This window comes from Eurypyga helias, unplaced genomic scaffold, assembly GCF_000690775.1.
Source record: "Eurypyga helias isolate BGI_N326 unplaced genomic scaffold, ASM69077v1 scaffold30841, whole genome shotgun sequence".
Classification (NCBI taxonomy): Eukaryota; Metazoa; Chordata; class Aves; order Eurypygiformes; family Eurypygidae; genus Eurypyga; species Eurypyga helias.
In genome coordinates this window covers 7,489-20,399 of record NW_010229409.1, presented here as the reverse complement: position 1 = coordinate 20,399, position 12,911 = coordinate 7,489, and the positions used below count along the sequence as shown (strand labels likewise).

The following is a 12,911-nucleotide window of genomic DNA, read 5'->3' as shown; positions in this document are numbered from 1 at the left end:
AAGAGTGTTGGTGCAGCCCCGTCTGGAACAGGAAACTCCTCAAAACTAAATCATTTTCCTCCTTACGGCTTAATTTATTTTGAACCCAGACCAGCTCGCTCTGCAGCTCCTCAGGACGGTTGTATCCAGGCAAGGAGAGGAATGGTTTCGTGGCCTGAGGAACCCATCAGTGTGTATCAGAGGAGTTTTATACTGCTTGAGGTGCCTGTGGAACAGCAGTGTTAGAGGCAAAAGCAGTCCTCCCCTGAGTGCTTGTGCTGAAACTGGCAGTGCTGGTGAGGCCAGGCAGGGATTAACAACTCATTGCATCAGTCACCAGCCCCAGTAAATGCTACCCAGAGACACCGGTAGTCTAAAATGAATTTCAGATGAGGCTAGGTTTGGGAGGTGCTACCTTCTCTGGTGGTATTTCTAGTAACTTAATTTAGTGGGTATAATGACCAGATGAACATCAAATAATAATAGATACTCTACTAATGAAAACTGAAATATCTTGGTACATTTGAAATGCTTGTATTCTTAACGACTCAAATGTGATTTAAAACTGTAAAACGAGAATGAGGATTTTGTCTGTCTCAGTACTTTTCATGCTGTTCACGCTAACATGTACAACTCTTCCATTTGCATCTTAAGTCTGTTTTTTTAGCTTTGTCTTTTGTGTCTCAAGACACAAGGCTTGTATCTCAAGCCCTGAATGTACTTATTTTATTACATCTAAGTAAAGCTCCATACATATTGCTTCAGAAGAACAAGAATAGATACTTATTTTAGAAAACAGTTTTATTTATGAATTTGGAGTTTGTTTATAGGCTTAATGGGCCTTCATGTAAGTTTTCCAGCTGTTTAAACATTTGTGCCATGTAATTGTCTTTTGCAAGTGTTGAAAGCAAAATTCTAGAATTTTCGTATCAGGAATTTTCATTTTAAATAAATGGATGTCTTCCCCCCTCCCAAGTTTTCTCTATAAGTTAACAGTTCAAAATTTAAACATATTTCATTTCAGAGTTGGTAACAGGATCTTTTGGTTTCCTTTTTTTATTTTTATTTTTTTAAATTGGTAAGGCCTGCAGTTATTTTCTGTTATGGCCAAAAGAAAGCAAAACCAAGAAAAACAAACTACTCCATCAGTTTTGCTCAAGACCATAATGTTCTTTCTTTTCCACTTGACTTGTTAGAAATTCTTGTAAAACTGCTCTAGGACTGCAGTTTTCTGCAGCAGTTTCCACCACTGACCTCCCAAATAATTTACTTCTGGTGTCTGGTTTAATGGATATCATTGTACCTGTAGTGTCCTTGGAAAAGGTGAAGGTGGCCACTGTCTAAATGAGGCCAAGTAGGACGGGATAGCACAAGAAGCTGTACAGAGGGACAGGATTCTCTGGTGCTTTCAGAGTTTCCTCAAAGGTCTTGCTCTGAGATGGGAAGAAAAGGCGTTCCCTCAACGACTGGCTGGTGAAATTAATGGAGAGCAAAGATCAGTGATTTGTCTGTACTGCCAGTATTGGAGAAAATAGGCTTGTTATAGAGATAGAATAAGTGGAGGGATATCATGTATTTAACAGGAAGATGGGGCCCAGAAGACATGACGTTAACTTGAAACTAATACCATTACCATAATGATAATTTTTCAAAATAGGAGCACGGATATTTTTGAGCAGTTGTTTTCTTTGTGATGAATGAGAACATTACCCCAGTCTGCAAGCTCATAGTAGAGCTGAAGTGTTTCCATTGCTCCTCAACGTGAGTTTACTCCTGTGTTGATGCATTACAAACCTCTTAAATCAGGACAGGTCATCCAGTCTGCTGCATGCAGGCTTTTCTGTTTTTCTTGCTCTGCTCTGGTGCTGTTGCGTTCACTGCGTTGCAAGGACTGCAGTAAAAATTCTCTTTTCCCAGGTCAGAAATAAATGATCGTGAAAGCTGTTCTTACCACCACAGATGCATGCTCTGCTTAGTTCCTGTGAACCTTTTATGCTGAAATTCAGGTGAAAAGCTGTAAGAGTCCCATATAGTAGTCAGCGAGTAAGAATGTACTTTCATTAATTATAACTGCAGCCAGAAGATGTGAAGAATTATGTATGTCAGTCTTAGCTTCATGACGCAAATTCCTGCATGTCTTAACAAGATCTGCTGCTTGGTGTTTGAATTCTCACGTTTTGCATCAATTTCTACCTATGAAGCACTTTCTGTGGATTTTAAAATAAAATGCCCCCACACCCTTGATATAGGCGATTTCAGCATTCCCATCTTGCATTAACAGAGAAAACCAAGGCACAGACAAATAAATCTTGTTTTATGTCAACAAATTAACAAAGGAAATGCTTTGTAAGCTCTTTCCCATCCAGCTGAGTGAATCTTTTATTGATTACGATCATAATTATCCCAGCATTCTAATCTAAAAGAATAGTCATTTGAGGATCACTGAGAAACTGGGTTGCATAGTTTTGATGCTCCTCTATACTAGTGAGATTAATATTCTTTTGGGTCATTCATTGGCATGTTAATGTGGTGCTAGTGACACAAACAGTTCAGAGTAGTACTCTGCTGAAACCTCTGCTCTGTGCTCCACTTCACTTGCAGACCTGATGATACAACCAGAACAATTTGTGTTGATCAAGCCAGTCTGGAAGTCATCTGGGCAACCTGACTCAATATTTGACCACCTTCATGGTTAAAACAAACAAACAAAACAAAAAAACCCTCACGTTTTTTTCTAATGCCTAATTGGAATTGGCCATGTTCCATTGCCTCTAATCCTTCCCTGTGCACCTCCAAGAAGAGTTGTCTTCCCTGCACTCTCCCTTTAAGTAGATAGAGCAATAAGGGCACTGCCTAGCCTGCCTTCTCAGAGTTGAGGACGCTGAGTTCCCTTGGCCTCTCCTCATATACCATGAACTACCCAACTGGCTCGATGGCCCTGCACCAGACTACGCCAGTCTTGTACTGGAGAGACCAGAACTGGACAGAGGACTCCAGATGTGGTATCAGCTGTGTTGCATGGAGGGGAATAATCACTTCCCTTGCACCCTTGCTACTACAGCCTAGGGTATGGCTGTCTGTCTTCATTGCAAAGAGGCATTGCTGACCCATATTCAACTTGGCCACCAGTACCCTCCAGACTTTTTCTCTGAAGCTGCTTTCTGGCCACTCAACCTCTGCCTGTACTGCTGCACAGGGCTACTTCAGTGCAGATGCAGGACTTTGCATTTGCTGATTTGAACTTGATGATGTCCTTGTCAGCCTATTTTTCCATCCTGTGAAGGTCTCTCTGAATAGCAGCCTTACCCTATAGCACACTAGCTACTCCCCCCAATTTGGTATCATCCACTAATCTGCTGAGAGTGCAGCTCATGTTCCACTGATTTAGCTATGAAGATACTATGGCAGACCAACTCAAAAGCCTTGCTCACAATCAAGGTGTACAACATCCTTTGCTGTCCCCTCATCCACAGCTCTGGCAAACAGGGTGGTCAGACCTGATTTGGTAAATCCGTATTGGTTGTTCCCGATCTCTCTCTTCCCCTTCATACGCTTGGAAATGTCTTCCAGGCACATGTGCTCCATAAACCTCCCAGCAACAGAGGTGTGCCCAAAGAGCTTGTGGTTTCCCAGGTCTTTCTTCTTGCTGTTCTTGAAGATGGTTGTGATGTTTGTCTTTCTCCAGTCATCAGAACCCCCTTGACAGACTTGACCTTTTGAAGGTAACAACAGCCTTGCGACACCATCAGCCAACTATCTTGCTGCCACTGGAGGATCCCCATCTGGTCTCGGGTTGTGTACATGCAGGTGGCCTAAGTGCCCTGTCTGTAGGTAATGTGCTCCTGCAGACCTTTCTGGTAAGCTCATGGAGCTGAGAGGCCTGAGGGCAGATTTTACGAGTAAAAAGCAAGGCAAAAGTAATTTCTCTGCCTTTTCCATGTGCTTTGTCAGTAGGTTTCCTCCCCCCACTGAGCAGCAGCCTCTGGTCTCGGGTTGTGTACATGCAGGTGGCCTAAGTGCCCTGTCTGTAGGTAATGTGCTCCTGCAGACCTTTCTGGTAAGCTCATGGAGCTGAGAGGCCTGAGGGCAGATTTTACGAGTAAAAAGCAAGGCAAAAGTAATTTCTCTGCCTTTTCCATGTGCTTTGTCAGTAGGTTTCCTCCCCCCACTGAGCAGCAGCCTCAGAATTTATTTAGTTGTCCTTTTCCTGTCTGCTGATGTGCAAGAAGCCCTTTTACTACTCCCTTTTCACATCCCTGACTAGATCCGTTTCTAGCTGACCCTTGACTTTTCTGATTCAATTACTCCATGCCCAAGCAGTGATTCTGAATTTCTCTTGGGTAGCTCATAACCACCTCTGCTTCCTTTTTTACTTTCTGCATTTTGAGCTCAATCACGAGTTCCCTGTTCATGCATGCTGGCCTTCCGACAAGGCTGCTCAACCTTGGGCAGGGTGGGATGGACCATCCTAGTGCTTGGAGGAGACTGGCCTTGAATATCAGTTGAATATCAGTTGGCCTTGAATATCTTGATGTACTTTTGTAACTTTAAAAGTTTTTATTTGGGGGAAAATTGCTGTTATGGTGCATAGAGATCCAGGTAGATGATTTAGATCTCCTCTCCTTCTCTTCCTTCCCCACCAATGAATTAAAGTCCAGTAGATCTGGAAAAACAGACTTTTTTTTCACTTCAACTAACTGTTCATCGAAAGTACAACAGTTTAAAGTCAAAACTTCCTCCCAGACTCACTGCGGCTTCACTGGCTGTTCAGATACTAGCCATTCTGTAATGATATGCAGCTTAGAAATAAAATGCATGTTAATTCCAGCAGTAAAAAGATTTGACACATACAGCTCGTTAGGCTAACTGCTGGGTTGAACCCCTGTAGTTCTTAAAAGCTAGAAAGCAAATATTTTTTTTTTCTGCCTTTGTCTGAAATTCTGAACTGCTTGTGTAAATAAGTATTTTAAAGCATTGTACATCTCAAAACCCAGCTGCTGCTTTGGGGAGGCACATAACAGCACTTTTGCAGAAGGAATTTGTTTCCTCTGTTTGTCTTCTTTTTGCCAGTAATCGTTGCTGTGAATGCACTGGGGCATGGAGGCTTACGACTAGTGAATTTAGCTACAGATGTTCTGTAGCTGACAGCTATTCTTAAAAATAGAGAGACAACATATCTCAGTCAGGGGAAATACCAGTTAACCTAATGCAAAGCGTCATTTCTGTTGGAAGAAATGGGAAAGGAGACATTTCTGGTTTTCAGTATTTTTAATAGCTTTTATTTAATTTCTGGTCACAGTAGGATACTGAAGTAACCGTCCAAGATCAGCTAACTTACTGTCTTCTGCCTGTCTCACACAGTAATATGCATAAAGTCCCGTTGAAGTCAGTTGAATTTATATTCTATTGGTTTCAAAAGGCATCTCTAAAGTGCTCATGTAAATACACATTATAAGTACCACCTACTTATTTTTTACATCACAGATTCATATCCACATAACAACTTCCATAAAGTGTTTAATAAAATGTTACTCTTTTTATAAATAATCATTCTGAATAATGCTTTACAGCATAACAGACAGTGCCACTCCATAATTTTGCACAAAAAAGTCTGTGATCCCAAGGAGACGGTAAATAATACGGTAGTAAATGATTCTGGGAGGAAAGGAAACGTTGGTTGTAGTAATGTTTATGATTACAATTACTAGAAGGTATTTAGCTCAGAGCAGTGCTTTGGCTTATGTCGCCACCACTGTTTGCATTTCCAAGCAGAGTCAGGGAAGCTTCCTAAAGTCTCTTCAATTTTTTTTTTGTTGACAACTTCATAAAGGAGCTGCTGGTGTGTTGACCTGGAAAGTGTAATCTCAGGTGACAGGATGTGACCAAGGTCCCAGCTGGTCAGTTTGATAACAGCTGAGGTATTTCACCTCTTGAAGTTGTGGGTTTACAGCAGGATGATAAACATATGAAACAGAGTAGTAAAAGTTTTGTTACAATAATTGCATGCACCATGCTTGTTTGTGAGCGTGTTCTCATATGTGAGAACCCGCTCTTCAGAAATTGTCTTTGCACATAACCAAAGAAAGCCCTTCCAGCTAAGAAGTGCTATAATTTTTGTTTGCAAACTGAATCTGAATTGCTGGCACAGCATTTGAAATCAGCATTTTATTCCTCTAACTTGATGTGCTAAATGAGTTTCATTCGTGTTCTGGTTGGTATAAATATATGTGACTAAAAACCTACAGCAGCTTTTAAGGCAATGGCGTTTTGCAGTAGAAAAAAATTACAGCCCTTGAAAGCAAATGCCAGTAATATTTGACTGCCTGTTACAAAACCTGTTAGGTGCTGTTAGGGCTCTGGTTCCAAAGGGTTAAGTCTGTAATAAAAAACAAGAAGAATGCAAAATGATCAAGAAATGACATGCTGCCTATTGTTTGTAGCTATAGGATCAAAATAACAATTATACATGCCAAATAAATTCTAAACCTGTAAAGGAGAAAAAGAGGGGGTGGCTGTAAGTGCAGGTGCCAGAAGCATTAAATAACCCTCGCAGACAAGGTGCACCACTGTTGTCTTGAATGCTGCGAGGTCCCCCCAGTCTGGCATTTTTCCCCCTGCACTAGACAATGTGCATTCACTGCAGGAGACTCGGTTAAGCCTGCGTCTCCCAGACCTGCCGGCTCCTTCTGCCCAACCCGACACAGAGGTGCCTTTGTCAGTATAATTACCCTTCCCTTGTAGTAGAAATAGTTTGTTTAGAGCCTTATTTGCAGGTAGAGCTGGTATAAGCAGGAATTAGCATGCTAAAGAACCTGCCCCAGCACTGGTTTGGTCTTATTTATCCGAATCTTTGACAATCGGGGTGTTTTTTTTTTTTTGCCCTCCGTTGGTTTATTCAGTGAGATACTATCCGAGATTAAGAGCTTTAAGGTTATTAAAGAGATTGAAGATGGGAACCAACTGGCGCATGTCGCGGTGTGTAGGATCTCCCAACAATTTCATGCCTGGCAGGTCTGCACCTTGGCTGCCAGAATAAACTCGGGCGGATGATCCTTACAGCTTTCTGGGGATTGATTAAAACTCCCTTTGGCTTTCAGCACGTTGTCCACATCAAAAAGGTGCGAGAAGTAAAATAAATGTTTCTTTTGCTTTGCAAGATACTGTGGCCAATCTCCCCTAAGCCTTCCTAATTGGCCTGGGCTGGTTGCGGATGATTAACTTGAAGTTAAATGAGGCCTGCTTTGAAACATGCTTTCCCAGACTTTAAACGGAACGATGGGGGGAAACTTTAGACTGTTGCGATGCTGGACCGGAGCCAAGCTGAGTTATTATTAAAGTGGATCCAAGTTTTGATCCAGGTTTTGTTTACACTGAGCCAACTAAGTTGATGGACATCCCTCCCTCTCTGCCTACCTGAACGTATATTATTAGCGATATTAACGATAGGCTGTTTCTGCCCCGTGCAAAAGAGCTTTTTAATGAAGGGAGAGGAATATTAGCAGCTCGGGTTAAGAGTTGCTCGCATTTGGAGTTTATTGATTTCCCGAAGTTATTTTAACTATGTCAAGATATTTCAGAATATGAAAGAAATGTGGAGGGAAGAATGTGCACGACGTTTAATGACAACATTGCAAAGAAAATAAAAGTAATGTGCCCTGAGGGCAAAGGCAGGGAGGAGATTTGCTCTGAGGAAAAGCATGCTCTAAAAAGAAATCTTTGAAGAAACCGTGTTGGTCTATGAACGTTTCATTAACGAGTTTCATAATTCTTCTGTGAGGTAAATACAGTGCAGACATTTGATCATTAAAAGGTTGTTTTTTTCATACAGAACTTGGTAAAACCCTAGTCTTTTCTTTTTATGTGAAGATTAAAGGTAAAGTGTAAAACGGACTTCTGGTACCCACGAGAGGTCAGAACTCCTGTGTCTCTGGTGAATACGCAAGATTCACCTTCTCTGTGTCCTCAAGGGAAAGTATATGTACTTCACAGGTAATTTCGAGAGGAGAATCCAGCCCGGCATCGCTTTGTCCATGGCTGATGACCCCATTCAGCTCGGGCAAACAGTGGAGCGGCAGCAGTGGCAGCGCTCCGAGTTCCTCTGTGGCCTTGGCATTAGTTTATCTAGAAAGGCATCAGGAGAACCAGCGACAGGCAGTGTAAATCAGATTAATCTAGCTGAGCAGCAAGGCAAAGGGTCTTAACAGCGGGAGTCCTTAACCTCTGAACCGACTGTTGGGGGAAAACAGTCAGTTCTCAGCCTGAAAATGCCAAGAGGGAAGCTGAGAAAACATGGTGGAAAGCAGGGGGGTTGGAGCAGAGCGTGTTGTGCTCACCGGGCTCGACAGCCGAGTCTGTGACACGCAGAAAGTCTGACTAGAAGACCTAATGGCTGTTTTTAGATAAATCTGTATTTTCTCAGGGGCATTCTCTCCCTGCAGACTGAACGTATTAGCATCTCCTGGGAACCAGCTCGCAGGACCAGGTTTTCCCGTCACGCATCCTGCTCGCTCGCCCCTGCCTTGCCTTGCTGAAAGATGACTGCAGTTTTTCTGACACCTTGCAGCTAGCGCGTCTTTGCTTGATACGCAGCATCCAACTCGGATAAGCACTATATTTTAACTGCTGTTACGGTACAAGCTACGCTTGCAGATATGTCCAGGCTTTTCATTAGATTTAATTGAATTCTGTGGCTATTAGAATGTCCCCTGTGAGATGTCTGGCGGTGAGCCATGGCCTGGTAGACCTGCACACAAGAGAAGCACAGTAACAAGGGCACCCCAGGAGGGGTTGTGGATGAACCTCAAGCAGTTTCACCACAACTCCACCCTCGCTTCAAAGAGAATAGGCTTAGGCTCATCCACAAACCATTTCTTTCTCAAGCTCGGGAGATTTTACCAATTTTCCAAAGCCAATTCCTGTTTGTGCCTTCCTGCCGGTCTCAGTCCTGGTGTGTTCAGGCTCTGGTGTCCTCTGGATCTCCATTTTGAGCAAAGGTGGATTGCAAGTCCCTTTTGCTGTTGGAACACGAATGCTATTTGGTGTTTCATTCTGGTTGCCTCCCTTAGTCACTTTTTTGCTTTCCCCCGCCTTGAAAAACAGGTGATTGTTTGCAGCTACTCCAAAACTTTCCCTGCCTGTTTGCCACCCTCTGAGGTTTTAAGCGAGCTGTATTGCTGGTAACTACGTGAGCTGTTTGTACCACTTACAAAATTGGTATCGAGGCAAATTTATCAGTAAGAGCTGTAACTTAATTTAACAAACTCTATCCCAGATCACGTGGACTTCAAAATCACCAGTAAATCATCCTGTTAGTGTTCTGCGAGAGTTAGTGTTATGGCCCTACTCTCTTTCTTTCTCTCCCTCAATTTATGTTGCATCATCAATTGCAGTGTCTGCATAGATGGAAGTATTTATTGTAGTGGGAATGAGAGGGGACAGACCTGTCCTGTGGTTCAGTCTTCTTCAGGCACATCCTAAATTCCCGCTACAGGTGCATGGCTACAACGTCTGCTCTTTAAAATTCTGCAAAGGTGTTTTCAGAGTTTACTCTGACACACGACATTTTCTCTATTACCAGCAAATAACTACAGTGCTAGGGAGTGAGGGAGAACAAGGAGACAAGATAAATACAATGACAGAAATTACTGAACCAAGGAACAATGCACAGACACTCCTCGGCAGGATGAAACACATAGATATCTCAAGAGTTTGAGAGAAGGAATTGCTTTTTCTCTAAGCCCTTTGCCATAAAGCTAAAAATAAGATGTTGCTGTTTTCTGGTGTTCATTATGTTAAAGTTGCTCATTCTGGAAACTTGTCTTTTTCCACTCAGGGCGCTAAGGCATGTTTTCTGCGTGACATCCCCTTCTCTGCCATTTACTTCCCCTGTTACGCTCATTTGAAAGCTTCATTTGCAAATGAAGACGGGAGGGTTAGCCCTGGAAATCTGCTCCTGGCTGGATCAATAGCTGGTAAGTGCCTGCGTTTCTTTTTTGCAGGCCACTGTTGCACCTGCAGCACAACAGTTATGTCAGTGGAACTTGGGGAAAGATCAGAAGAACTACATGCATTTTCCTACCTTATGCCCAAATGAGAACAAGCTACCGTGCTGTAGAGTGGGTTGAGGTTAAACATGGAGATACTGTTAGTTCCTGATGCAATCACAATGTTCAGGAGGAAAAACAAAGGGAAGAATTTAAGTGCTTATGTTTTGTCATTATATATCATCTTCCTTTGTGAAGTTACTGTCTCATTTTTGTTTGTGGCTGGCTGACGGATAAAGTTTTGTTGAAATGGTTTATAAAGAAAATCACAGCATTTGTGAAATACTTTATGATCAAAGTAATCTTGAAGTTTGGTCTGTGGAGTCCAAACGCCGTGCTGATAGTACAGCTCTCCAAACCCAGCAACGTAGCCTGTGACTAACAATTGCTTGCTACCCACAGTATCCCATTCAGTAACCTGGCTTTGTGGGGATATTATCTTTTTTTTTTAAATATTAAACAAACCAGAAAAGCTTGACAACATTTCTGTTGTGCCGTAGGTGGCTGATCTGTAACGTATCCATATATGACAGAGATGCTGAGTGTGATCTTGAGCACTCACTTCTTTTAGTCTGCTACGTAGCAGCTAGCAGAGCCAAATCATGCTTAAGTTGTCACAGATGCATTTAACTTGACTGCTCCAGAGCCTAAAGGAAAAGACGGAGACACGCTTTGCAGCCTGAGCTTGCCTTTGTGTCTGCTGCCTAGCTGGTCCCTGGCATGGCATCCAGTGTCTACACCCCAAGGGGACGACCATCCGGTAGCTGCCTTCCGGAGAGGGCAGTGTAAGATTCCTGCGCCCGCTGCGTCCAAGGTTTTTCCTTCAGGAAACACATGGGCTTGAAAATCTGTGCAACAGGACCTTTGAGGGGGTGTGTAGCAAGCAGGAGGGCTCCTGTCAGCTGGTACTTCATCATGTTCACTGGGGGCTGCGGTGAGGTTCTTCCTCCAGCGTGGCCCCTGACAGGCTGCTGGGTGAGAAAAGGGATGGAGTGGTATGAATCCCATAGAGATAGGTCGTTGGTGGTTTATCTAGGTTTTCCCATTTGATTTGATGCTTTCTTCTCCCTGGGGAATCTGTTCTTGGTCAGAATTATACATGGGGCTGTGTCTTTTGAAGAGACAGGGACCTTGGCTGGGCTTCGGATCAGCCAAAGCCTGATGGTGCAGATCAGTTAGTCTGTCTTGTTTGAAGCATATAGCTTCAGCTCTTTGGATTTGCTTTGTAGTCAGGAGCTTGTAGTCCAGAGGAATCCACCTAGCACTAGGAAAACCAGCTGTGTTCAAATGACTGGTGCTTAAAAAATCCTTGTCCTCTCCCCTCCCCCACCCCAAACCAGAGCCAGCCTCCGAGCCCCCCAACAGGAGCTTACAGCCAGCTTATTTCTCACCCATTTTAATGGAACAAAACAATTTTTGAACTTTAGATCATATTTACGGCCTTGAAACATAAGCTGACATTTTTAAGCCAAGTCATTTCTTAGATTTTCCTATTTTTCTCTTCCTAGCCATTGTCAGGTGATTGCAGACTGAGATAACCGTCCCTTTGAAGTGCAGGCACAGAAGCAGTCTTTATTGTTGGTGATACGGCTTACCAAACTAGCTATAATGTGAATTTTATCCAGGGCTTCCTGTGAATCCCATCCCAGGATAACTCTCATGAGCAAATTACAGTGTTAAAGATTGAACACTCGTAGTGCTGTTTACAACAACATGGAATTTCTTTCGATGGGTGCAAGCCAAGCGCGGTGGGAACGTATGTGCCCGCTGCTTTGCCACGATAAAGTCGAGGGGAAGACAAAACAAAAACCCCACCGCCTCTGAAACGCTGGTCTCCGGGCTGATGTCTCTGCTCTGGCCGGGGATCTCACCTGCTCGCTGGACTTGGGACGTGTGCCTGAGCTCCGTCTGGGTGCGGGAGAGTCCTCCTTTTCCCAGCTCTGCGGTGCGGGGCACCTGCCCCCTTGGCCAGTGGGTGTTGCTTGTGCTGGCTGTGTTTTCTTCCTCTTCGTTGCTGTTAGGGACACATGCGACACACCTGTCATCGAGCTTGATGTGCCCCTGGTTCTCACTGTTCAGTGTCTCAACCTGTTGTGCCACAGCATTTTCTGAGATGGTTCTAGTATCAGCTATGGGATCTCTGCTTAATTTGCTCCATCTGCTTATTGCCTCCAGGAACTTCCTTCTCCTACCCTCACTCCTCTTTTTTATTGGCAGCTCCCACAGTGAGCTGCCTCATTGTCTCATTTCGATAGTAAGCTCCTCACGGCAGCGACCTGTAAATTTCTCTCTGTAGTCTTTTGTCCTGTGCACACAGCTCCTAAAACCAGAATTAAAACCATCTTTTAAGTGCCAAATATCCTCAGTAATAAGGAATGAGGAATAAGGACATGGCAGTCAACGTGGAGTAAGCAGAATTGTTTCTAAGTATGTCCTTTGGTTTTCCTTGAAAACACTGGTTGGCTTTTGAAGGACAGAAGTCCGGCTTTAAATTGAAGGCTCAACCAATATCCTGGTGTGGGTAGGGCTAAGCAAAGAGGAATTTCAACGTTTCTGGAGTTCAGAAACCCTTACGGGGTTCTAGCGCTGGCCTGCCAGGCTGACCACTGCGCGAGTTCAGCTTGTGCGTTATTTTGGGGGTGCGGGAGAGGAGGCGTCATTCTCACTTGGGTGACACACGTGCGCTCACATCTCTCCGAGCAGTCTGCAGGAAGGGTGCTCGGGTGCTGGAAGCCAGACCATGCTGGTTTGGACAAAAGTTGTAACAGAATTATTAAGCCTAAAAAAAAAAAAAAGCAGCGGAGACTTATGCATCTCCATCTGACCAGGTTGGTTTGGAACAGATGCAGAGTGGAAAAGTAATAAAACCCTAAGAGACAGTGTCTTCTG

At 43.6% G+C, this 12,911-nt stretch overlaps 1 protein-coding gene across 1 annotated transcript in view; it reads left to right on the top strand.

Annotated features, from left to right (window-relative positions):
- SLC25A13 (solute carrier family 25 (aspartate/glutamate carrier), member 13) overlaps positions 1 to 12,911 on the top strand; it is a gene marked incomplete at its 5' end in the record, with an annotated part of 50,564 nt that overhangs the window by 34,424 nt on the left and 3,229 nt on the right. Inside the window, one exon of the mRNA XM_010160396.1 lies at positions 9,812 to 9,950. Coding sequence (XP_010158698.1) covers positions 9,812 to 9,950 — 139 coding nt within the window. The remainder of the gene's footprint in view (positions 1 to 9,811; positions 9,951 to 12,911) is intronic.